This window comes from Tachypleus tridentatus, chromosome 1, assembly GCF_004210375.1.
Source record: "Tachypleus tridentatus isolate NWPU-2018 chromosome 1, ASM421037v1, whole genome shotgun sequence".
Classification (NCBI taxonomy): Eukaryota; Metazoa; Arthropoda; class Merostomata; order Xiphosura; family Limulidae; genus Tachypleus; species Tachypleus tridentatus.
In genome coordinates, this window is record NC_134825.1 from 165,673,532 (window position 1) to 165,685,644 (window position 12,113).

The 12,113-nt window shown below is 32.8% G+C and overlaps 1 protein-coding gene across 1 annotated transcript in view; it reads left to right on the forward strand.

The window, feature by feature from the left end:
* Nucleotides 1–944: 944 nt before the first annotated feature.
* The window catches only part of sav (scaffold protein salvador), a 32,004-nt gene continuing 20,835 nt past the window's right edge, over nucleotides 945–12,113 (forward strand). Inside the window, exons 1-5 of the mRNA XM_076462491.1 lie at nucleotides 945–1,056; nucleotides 2,530–2,639; nucleotides 5,912–6,024; nucleotides 9,522–10,076; nucleotides 10,585–10,800. Coding sequence (XP_076318606.1) covers nucleotides 5,937–6,024; nucleotides 9,522–10,076; nucleotides 10,585–10,800 — 859 coding nt within the window. The 5' untranslated portion in view covers nucleotides 945–1,056; nucleotides 2,530–2,639; nucleotides 5,912–5,936. The remainder of the gene's footprint in view (nucleotides 1,057–2,529; nucleotides 2,640–5,911; nucleotides 6,025–9,521; nucleotides 10,077–10,584; nucleotides 10,801–12,113) is intronic.

The following is a 12,113-nucleotide window of genomic DNA, read 5'->3' on the forward strand; positions in this document are numbered from 1 at the left end:
GTGACGGTAAATCCCACTATTCGTTGGTAAAAGAGTAGCCCAAGAGTTGGCGGTGGGTGGTGATGACTAGCTGCCTTCCCTCTAGTCTTACACTGCTAAATTAGGGACGGCTAGCACAGATAGCCCTCGAGTAGCTATGTGCGAAATTCCAAAAACAAACAAACAAACTCAACAAAAGAATAATGCCACAACGATAACGTTAGAAATCAATTTATAATCTAGCAAAACAGTATTGTAACAAACTAAAAAACTCTAATATTGAAATTATACCTATGATATCAAAAACTGCAGGATAAAAAATCGTTAACTCAAATTCTGAAAAGTACGATAAAACCACAGATTACTGTAGACATGTGCCTGTCTTCATTTGGGAAAAAGGCAGAGTAAATTATTATGTAAGTAGAAAATAATATTAAACGAAGGTTCCCCGCTGGTACAGCGGTAACTTTATGGATTTACAACGCTAAAATCAGGGGTTAGATTTTCCTCGGTGGACTCAGCAGATAGCCTGATGTGGCTTTACTAAAAGAAAACACACATTAAACGAAGATTAAACCATTCGATACCACTTTTACATGTGGATGAAGGGATGCTGTGATATTGTTGTCCCAAATGTATAATAACACTTATATAATTATACTGAGAGCCTCAAACTTAGTAAAACCTAATCCATAATGCAGGCCATATAACATCCTGTCACACGCAATTTTCTATAATTTATATAAATATCCACCATAATTCAAGAACTGTTCAGAAGAGCATAAAAATAGTTTTTAAAATACGTTTAACAGTTGTTTCAGTTGTATGAAAACTATAGTTATCAGAGCCCGAAAATGATTTTTTTTTAACATTTTCTTTTTAAAGCTGTCTGGTTATAGAACGTTAGAATTTATATAAAGTTTTAATAAAGTTGACATTAGATGGCACTATGTAAGTTTTTAGACATTTTACTTCGTGTTGTTCTAACGTATGTGGTACTGTTCAGTTTGTTACTTTATACCTGTTTTGTGGTAACAGTTTGCATTGAATGTTGTACTGGTATCAGAGCTTGAGAAGGTAACTGAGATAGACTATCAAAGTATTACAATTTTAATTTATTCAGTTCAACCAAGAGGATAATACACGAAAATTAATGTGAACACAGAACAAGTTTTTAGTACTAATGTAGACTTTGTACTATCTGCAGGTTGAACTAGTTGCCTGGCCTGTAATTTGTTAAGCCTAAAAGGAAAACTAAATTTCATTCTTTTTGTTAAGCGTTGATAAAGTTTGATTTTAAACTCATTTTGAAATTTGGAAGTACATTGTGAACGAAGTTGGTATTGTTGTAATTACATATATTTAGAAAATACGTTAAGTAATTAATGTTACATCTGTGTTACTGTTGGGAATTTTATAATGTATTCCACATTACCATGTAACCACATCTTTGCCATCAACTTTAAGGTTAGACTAGGCCTATACTTTTATTTGAGTATTTCTTGGTAACTTAACTGCTAACACTAGAGTTCTCTGGTCAGGTTTCTGGTTGATGGTGACTCAGTATGGTAACAACCAATTACAATAAACACTATAAAATGTAAAAGAAATCTACGTTTATGTTCTGTTCAGGAGCAGGTCTAGTTAATATTTGTAACTTAATCTCATCTTAATTTATATAATCTACAATTAGTATAGTGTCAGTCATGACTACTGAGAACTTTAATAAAAATAGTTGTGCTCATTTAAATAAACAATAAAACTGATGCTTCATTAGTTAAACTTAAATAAAAGTAAAATAAACTTAATTGACTTTAGACACAGTTGAATTGTATTATTTACAAACAAATGCACATATACACCCGTGATGTCAACAGATGTGTAATAAACAGCTTAAAAATTGCCCTTATTTAGATAATGCTTACAACACCATTTCCAAATGTACTGAAGTATCAGATTTGGATATAATTTGCATGTTTTTAATACACTTATAAATTACATGCTCTGTTTAAACATTTAGTAAGATTGTTTCATTTGGTCATTTCAGTTACAATGCTTAGTAAATTTTGAATGTTTTGAATTATAATCATACTTGTGAAGATAGTCTTGTAGTGGTAATGTGTGGATTCATGACTAAATCTTCTAAACCATCATGGGTGTATATGTGTGTTTGTAAATAATGTAATTCAACAACTGTGTCTACAGTCAATTAGGTTTATTTAACTTTTCTTTAAGTTTAACTAATGAATCATCTTGGATTTATAGTTATGAATATTAACAGAATTTTCAACTAATGATTCAAGGTATTCTGAGCTTTATAGAGGTTTCAGTTTTGTTATGCTGTATTTCTTTTATATTATTACATGTTTTTTAGTATTGAGCATGCCACTTATTTAGGTTTTTGTAGAAGTGCATAATCATTTTAAAATTAATTCAGGAATGTCCACTTATCTCATATTACATTTTCTTAGAGCAAAATCTATGAAATTAATATAGAAATGAGCAAAAATGTTTTGTTTTTTTTAAATAGATATTTTTTCTTTGTTACAGAAATATTTCCAGATTTAGAAACAAAACTAAGATTAGTGAGACTTGAAGTTGTTTGACACCTGCATACAGAATTAACAGAAGAATCACTCTTGAAATGAAGAAACAAAAATGTATGTGACGTTGCATGTAATAAAATTATATATTTAGCTGCACACATTTTTTGGGGGTATTCTTACCAGTCATTAAGAGAAATAATAAATTCTACAATACTTCAGTTGTTCAGTTGATGTGGTTTTGTTCAAATGACATCTTTACTTGCCAGATGCTTATGAAAAATTATTTGTAATTTTCCATTTTTTATAAGACTAGCCATTTTGTAATGGGCTTGGTATGATATACACAAAGTAGTATACACATTTGTACACTAAGTATTTATACTATAATTTTTGTTGCAGTATGATCTTCACAAAATTTGGTAGACTTTTAGTAAAGATTACTAAATTATGCTTTTTTTCATGCTAGAATGACAAGTTATAACACAAAAAACACATTTAATTTAAGTAGCTTGAGTCTCATAACTTTATGTGTATATACATATATTATTTTTTTATTATACTGACTTTCCAGTGGTGCCTGGTTAATATTACATAACCTATATTGACATGGTACAAAAACTTACCTTTAGTCTTTGCAAAGTCTTGGCTGTGTTTTAATGGACTAGTTATTTGTAATACACAATCATACTTTGATTATTATACACTATATATGTATACAGATTACTTCTGGTTAGAAAAAGGTAGTAAACATATTTTGCTCAAAATGTAGAACAATAAGTAAAGCAAACAATTATCTCTTCTACTTACGACCTTTGAACTCAGCTGCTGCTAAGCCTTTAAAATTTTGCATGTGGAGAATATGAAACAAAATATTTTACTTAGGTTTTATATAATATATGCAATTCAGTAACCAACAGATAATATTTTACTCTATTGATACTAAAGAATTCTACTGTAATTTAGCAAGTTTAGAAACTCTGCTGTATTTAGGTCTAAAAAAATATGAAACTTGGAGCAGACTAAAGACACAACCTACCCCCTTGAAATCTTGCTTCAAAAGAATGTGGTGCCTTTTAACAGATTAAAATGGCTGAGAAAACCACAAGGGGAAAATTCTAACTGTCGATTGGTTATTCACATGTCATATATATTGAAGTAAGTGCGTTCACATGGGAACATTTCCAAAAATTGAAAGAGGCGAATAAGGCCATTGTGTTTTTGATTCAGTACGTAAGCCATATTTCACCAAAATGAAAAGATACAAGGTTATTATATTATATTCCAGCTTGCCAATATTGGTAATTTGAGTTCCATATTTGTATGATAAAATTAGTGGTTTCATTCCTCTTGGTGGGCTCAGCAGATAGCTGAATGTGGCTTTGCTATAAGAAAATGCACACATACCCAGTTTTGTGTAGGCTAAGGTAGAATGAATGCAAAGTACTGTAATGTTGTTAAGCACAGGTGTAGTGTAGATCAAACCAAAGTTACAAAAAAAAATGTGTAGCATCTGTACCTGTAGGAATTAAATTTAAGACTCTTTAGTGCTGGGTCCTCTACTGTTTGTGTTTTATATCAATGATATTGGCTCTGGAACAACACTTTTTAGTGCTGGGTCCTCTACTGTTTGTGTTTTATATCAATGATATTGGCTCTGGAACAACATTTTTTAATGCTGGGACCTCTACTGTTTGTGTTTTATATCAATGATATTGGCTCTGGAACAACAAACAGAATTTTGAATTTGGAGATGAAATTAAAATTTTTGGAGTAACTAACTATATCAAAGATGCTGCAGATTTACGGGGAGATTTAGATCATTTAGGTCAATATGTAGCAGATGAAGTTGAACTATCCAAAATGTAAGATGATACATGTAGGTTTTCACAATTCATGTTATTGTTACATTGTAAATTAAAATATGTTAAACACTGTGGTTGGAGAAAAATATCTTGGTGTTGTGATTGAAAAAAAGGTGACTTACCTTTACAGTGTTTTTTAGCTAGCAATAAGGTTAATAGGATTTTGGGTAGCATCTGTAGAAATATTGGATACAAGACAAGGAATATTATTGTTTCACTGTATAGATCACTTGTAAGACCTCATTTAGAGCACTATGTACAGTTTTGGGCTCCTTTCTTAAAGAAGGACATTGAATTGTTGGAGAAGATTCACCAGAGAAGAGCCAGTAGGATGATACCTAGGATGGTGAGATTGCCCTTGTTTTCTGTGGAGAGGAGAACAATCAGAGGGAATTTGATTGAGGTGTTTAATATTATTTAGGGTACTGAAAATATAGATCCATCAAACTTTGTTTAGCAGTGAAAATAATAGGACAAGGGATCATAAATTCAAATTTTGGCAGTGTAGGTATGCAGTTTAAGTAGTATTACTTTTCAAACAGGGTGGTTGGCTTTTGGAATGAGCCCTCTTCAAGTGTGCTGGAGTCTGAAAATTTAACTGGTTCAAGAAATGATTGGGTGAATATGAGTTACTAAGTTGTTACTATAAGTTGTTATAGTTGAGAGCTGGAAGGTACATCTTTGATGTGCTGATAAGCTCCTTTTTGTCCCTTTAAAATTTTATAAATTTATAAAGCCTTAAAAATATAAGATCAATTTTAAGTTTTTAAGGGCTGTTAAAACCCAAATGTATATAACTTTTGAGAATAATTTTAGAAAGCAAGAGATTAAAAGTTATTATGATGTACTAATATATCAGCTCATTTGGAGAATGTACTGTTATTAATTTTAGTATTTATTTACAGTTTATGTTGTCCGTGTTACTAAATATAAATTTCTGTACTTGCATTCAAGCAGTTCACAGTTAGTATTTTTAGATAAGGATATAAAACAATACACAAATAATTGAGATGACTTGTGCTGTATTGTAAACATGGTGTACATGGATCCAAACCTTTGGGCTTCTTACCAAGGAATAAAATACATGTAAGATGCATTTGTAAATGTATGTAGCCATTCTCATGTCTACTCAGTAAGGAGAAACTGGAACAGGTTTGTATTGAATAATAATAAGGTAAAAGTGATGTAGAATACCAGGTATTTGTGTTAAGAATGAATTAATTGTGATTTCAAGTTGTTAATATACAAGTATAGAATACGTTATAAAACCATTCTACTCTAAGTAGTTTAACAATGCATCCTAATACCAGCAAATAGTTGGAAGACTATTGCACCACTGAATACATCAATGAACTTATTGGCTACCTGGCATTAGTACTGTTGTAATAACAACAGAATGTTAGATTGTTCTAGATTAATTCTTTTTTTTTTTTTTTTCTCAAAAGAAAAGTTGTTTAATTTCATTGTTACAAACTTGTATAATAAACATACAGTGTAAAGGTAATGGATATATACATCTTTCAGAGACTTACAAAATGGGTGAAATGTGATGTTGTCAAGAAAGAAAGATCACAAGTATTTGAGAGATGGAGTGGAAGGAAAGTACGTCAAGAAAGAAAATCCTCCGGATTTAAGAAGTGAGTCGTACCTCAATAAAATTTATTTTGTATACTACAGGGTGTTTGGAAAGTCACTGTGCACATATAAATTTATTAACAGACTAGTTTCAGTGTAGAATACAGGAGGTAAATATGAATAACAATTATAAACAATGTTGAAAGTGATCCTCGTTGGCATCAATACAGGGTTGGATCCTTCTTATTTTGTTTCTAAACACTGCTATCAGTTGCTGGTTTGAAATAGACTGAATAAAATATTATTACAAAACTGCACAGTGACTTTCTGAACACCCTGTAGTTTCTTTAACCAACTAAAACTGTCTGAGGTACACAAGTATATTTCTTTAGTGGACTTTTTTTATTTTAAACTACAGAAACATTTAGTAGAAAATAGAAAGTTTTGTGATCATTAATCTATCTCTTGGCTTGCTACACTCGAGTTTACCTGTTTTACATATCAGCTGCAAGAGTGATAACTTACTGTGTAGATAGTAGCTGTACATTAAATTCACAAGGTCAGCTTGTATTTGATGTGCCTTTATTGAGATCTGTTCCATCAAGATAGAAAGAGCCTTTATTTCAGTAGTATCAAGATCATTTCTAATGAATCAGTTATATAAAAATCATGTCTTTACAGATAAGTAACTGTAACAATATTCAACATAGCTTTGATAACAGATTGTAATGCATGTAACATGGGATGTGCTTGGGGAACATGTTGCATCCCACTTGAAACAGCAAAGATGACGTGGAAATAGTTTATTGGTAGGAGTGATCAATGAAACTGCAGTTGTTTTATCAATATTTCAGGCTTAAACATGCATCATTGGTGGTAGGTTGTTAGGCCTAATGATACTATCTTATTAACATTCTGATTTTAATCATACAGTATCGGTGTTGAATCGTTAGTCCTATAACAAGTTGTCCAAATGCCTGAAAAAGTGGTAGATGGTGGACGATAGGTCTGGGGACAAAGGAGGGTGAGGTAATGTTTCATAGCCCAATTTGTTGAGCTTCTGGAGTATCATTTGAGCTAAGTTTGGCTGAGTATTATCATGAAGCAAGATTGGTCCTCTTCGATTGACTAATGCTGGTATTTTTTAACGCAACTTTCTGTGCATTACGTCCAATTCTTGACAGTAAACCTCTGCAGTGATATTTTGGTTCTGGTTCAGCAAGCTGTAGTGGATAATACTGACTGAAGACCACCATACAGTGACCATAATCCTCTGTTAGTGAAACTTTGGAAAAGTATTTTGGAGTCTCGTTACAGTTAAGCCATTGCACAGGTCACTTTATATTGTCATAAAGGATCCACTTTTCATCACATGTGGCATTTCAATTAGTGCATGGTTTATTTTTGTTGTGTAAAATTAGTGTAGAGCACGATTCAAAATAGTGATTTTTTTTTTTTTATATTCACGATGTTGGTGTGGAACCCACTTGTAGAGCTTTCTCACTTTTTTAATTTGCTTGGGATGGTCTGAAATTTTAAAAATACCAACACCCAATTCTTGTACCATTTTACAAACTGTTTGGTGCAGGTTTCTTTCCACTGATGCTGTCAATCAATCATTTTCAGCAGCCATTCTCTGCCCTCCTTGTCTTCAAGATTCCCATCTTACAGAAATTTTGGAACTGATACTGTACTCTACATTCGGAGATGGTTCCTTTGCCTCATGCTTGGTTGATATTGTGAGCTGTTTGTGATGCATTATGACCAAGTTTGAATTCATGCAAAATAATGATATACAACTTTTCCATCATTAATTGTAAGTGTCTGAAATGTTTGAAATAAAGTTTTAGAAAAGAATAAAAGCACAAGTGAATAGAAGAAAACTTTAGTTTTGTAATGGTATAAAGGAAGTAAAAAAAAGACTGGTTTCTTATCCCCATACATGACTAAAATTTTAGTATAAAACTCTGTCATTATTTTTTTAACCTAATAGAAAACTGGGACTCTTCTAGAATAGAAATTGTCACTTCCCATTACGGTCTTAATCATTCCAGGAAAAATAGGGTATTATTTTACTTTGTATTTTTAAATACTTTGTTCCATTATTCCCAATACAGTTGGTGATAAGGTAGAGAAAATAAAAAATATATGTAACATTTTGCCAAAAAAGTATTTTGATATTTATTTTGGAGGTTTTAGTAAAATTTAAAGTGTAAGGTGAAAAGTACTTTTGATTTATATCATGAAAACCACCTTTCACTCACTGACTTAGATATGTCTTCAGTAAAACTACTTTATTTGGCCTGGCATGGCCAAGTGGTTAAGGCACTCGACTCGTAATCTGAGGATTGTGGGTTTGAATCCCAGTTAGACTAAACACACTCACTCTTTCAGCCATGATGGCATTATAATTTTACGGTCAATCCCACTATTTATTGGTAAAAGAGTAGCCCAAGAGTTGGCGGTGGGTGGTGATGACTAGCTGCCTTCCCTCTAGTCTTACACTGCTAAATTAGGGACAGCTAGGGCAGATAGCTCTCAAGTAGCTTTGTGCAAAATTTAAAACAAGCCAAACAAAACTACTAAAAAATCTGATTTTCGTGTTTACAATGAACTTAATGGTGAGTAAAAGTTTGGCAAATTTTATGAAGATGGGTTCATTAAATTCAAAGTTGCATGTAGTTTCAAGGTTGGTCAAAATGAACAAGCCCATGTACATAGAGTTAAACAAAACATTATGTATTGCCTTTTCTAAAACCTATTCATGAAGATTAATATTGTTATATACATTTATTTTACATATAGCTATAGATGTTGTGAAATACAAATTGCCTGTTTACATGGCATTTTATAACTTATTTGAAAATAACTTACTGAATAGTTTTTTTTTTATTTAATGTTTTTATTTGGAATGAATCACAAAGCTACACTATTACTTGTCTGTTCTCTGCTTACCATGGGTATCAAAACTTGGTTTCTCCGAGTGGGATTCCGAAGAAATACCGCTGTGCCACTGGGGAACTTTTTTAATGTTAACCACATTCACATTTGTTAAAAGTGAATGAGACTGATAAAAAAAAGCTTAACGATGGAACAGTTTGAGTTTACTTTTTTCTAAAATATAACAAATGTTTCCATTTTTTTTGATGAGTTTCATAAACAGATAGTTCCAGAAAAGATTTTGTAGGATTTGTAGTACTGTCATTTTTTTTCTGTTTTCCCTTTGGTTTTAACACACTAGTATGATCTTAAAATTCTATGGATGTCAGTTATTTGAGAAATTCTGTGTATTTTCTTTTCATATTAAACATGTTATTATATCCCTCAAAATAAAGTCTTAAATAAAACAAATTATGATTACAATTGGTATGAGATATGAATTTTTTTTATTCTGCAGACAAAATGAGTTTTAAATCTTAGAATAATATGTAGTTTTTGACTCTACTTTTTTAACATAATATTCTGGCAGTAGTTTACATAATACTTTGTATATTTTTTGTGTGATTACTATAATGATATAAGAATTATAACTGTGATATTTGTCTTTTTATTTTTTTAGTTATTAATGTTTGGACCACAATAAATGACCAGTCACAAAAGAAGAATGCTGTCCAACCAAAGAAAGGCAGTGTATTGTCACTTCATGGACATGAACCTCCCAATCCAACTAGTTTAGCACAAAAATGTGCCAAAGCTCAAACTTCTCTCAATCAACAGACGCTCGGAGTTTTGCATCAGAATGACGGATCACAACCGGCTCTTCAACCGCTTTCTCCTGAAAAGGCTGTAGGAATTGGGGGTTTATTTGGTTTAGCAAGATATAGGATGGGTAGTTCCCAGGTGGTACAACCAGCTTCTGCAACACCAGGATGTCACGTTGCAGATTTTGCTAGTCATAAATCCTATTCAAGGTCAGCAGAAAATGTAATCCCTTCTCCTGTTGTTCAGTGCTTACCTGGTCCAGAGACAAATCCACGTCATCAGGTTGTAGGTACCTCCTCTGTTTTCGCTCAGTCTCAGCATCAACTCCAGTCTCATGTTTATGTAAATCAGCTTGCTGGTAGAAATGTACTCACCAGAGACAAGCAAATATTTGGTGAAAGAAATTATCAAGGTGTGAAAAAAATAATGTTTAATCAGTTTTTAAGATTTTAGTTCACTTTTTTGGCTAATGTCAGAAAATGCACCAAAATATTTATATACAAAGTACAGATTTAAATAAATGTTGCATTCAAATGGTTTACATCCAATTTTAGTTAAACAAATATAATATTAAAAACTTGCATTTTTCTTATATTAATCAATTTGTTTATGTTAGTTCTGATCTCTTGCAAGTGTAAAAATAACTCAAGTTGTTTTTGGAGGAGAATTCTTTGTTTTGAAAAGTTAAGCAAGCATTAAAGTAGTATAAAAACCAATTATAGTAGTCTGACAATACAGTCTTAAATAATATTATTTCACCTATTGAAAATTGTACATTTCCATGTTTTGAGTCCTTTGTAGCAATATTTTATTAGAAAACTTTGTTCTAAAATGATAACTGTATACTTTTATGACAGTAACAATCTTGTAAACTACCAGGATTACACTGTTTCAGTAATATAAATATGATTGTATTTCAGGTATGAAGCCAGAGGATAGATTTCAACTTTCAGGTTTTGCTGATCAAGATGTTGTCCAAGATGCTTGGCATCAGCTTGATGAAAACTACCAAATTCAACTTTATCACCAGCAGATCAGGGAACATTACGTCCAGCAACAACAACAGCATTCAGAAGTTACCAACATAGAACATAGCAGTATTCACCCTTTAGCAGCAGGATTTACTCATATTACAGGTAATTGTGTTTAGTTTCTTCTTAGCATAACCATTGGACATTCTCTGTATTTAACTTACTCATCCATTGCAGTGAAGTTCGATTTTTTTCCATATCATATTCTGCAGTGCACTGAATCTCCACTTTTAAAAATGGAATTATGGTGCTTACTGATGTTCTGATATTGACGTTTGCATCATCTCATCCTCCTGCCACAGTCAAAGCAGGTTATCTGAATTGTAAGGTATGGTCATACATTCACAACTCTCCAAGATGTTCAACGGTTTGGGCATTCAAAAACATCATGTCATGGTTTTTTAACGTGCTCGTTGTGGTAGCAAATAATATCTTCTGCCCAGAGGTTCAGAAATTATTTTCCCCAAATCTATCTCGAATATGTGCTACTGCACTCCATTCCACTGCTACAGTGGGAGTGCAGAAAGATCTCTCCATGCCTCCAGCAGAGTTGTTTGCAGAACATCTGAAGAATTTTTTGCCCTTCATTGTTAAAACAGTTAACAAATCTATTTCTACTTCCATCTCTGTCCCTGCCACTCCTTTCAGTGACTGCCTGGTTTCACTTCCTTTGGCTTCAGTTTCAGGTGTTTCCTCAGGTACATCCTCAGGAAACAGCCCTGAGAAGTAAAACGACCATTCTTTCATGACCTCTATCACTAGAATCTGTGTTCACAAACAGAGACCTGGCTACTTGATCCAGGGCAGAATTCAAGGAGGTCTATAAACCTTCATCCAATAAAGAAAAAAAATGTGGTTAAAAACAGAAGGGCTCCCCACCACGTTTTCCTCCACATAAATAAAAATGGCCACTCCGATCCAGTGGAACTGTCGGGGTTTTTGTTCACATATAGATGACATTAAAGATTTGATTCATTCTTACTACCCGTGTGTCTCTCCATACAGGAAACGTTTCTGATATCTGCCAATATGGTCACCCTTCAGCAGTTTTCATTGTACAGAAATGACAGGTGGTGGGGTGGTACTGCTGGCTGATCAGCATGTGCCCACCCTGTCTTTACCATTTGATACACCCTTGGAGGCTGTAGCTGTCCATATTTCCTTGGGTCATACCATCACTATTTGTTCTCTCTACCTGGTTCCTGAAAAGATCTGTTATCAGTCAGACCTTGATGCCCTCATTGAGCAGTTACCATATCTCTTTTTAATCCTGGGGACTTTTAATGGACATAATCCACTCTAGGGTGGTGCTGATATTGATGGAAGAGATTGTTCTATAAAGCATATGCTCTTGGATCACAAACTATCTTTCTTTAATACTGGTTCTTATACTGATTTTCATGCACCTAGTCAGACTT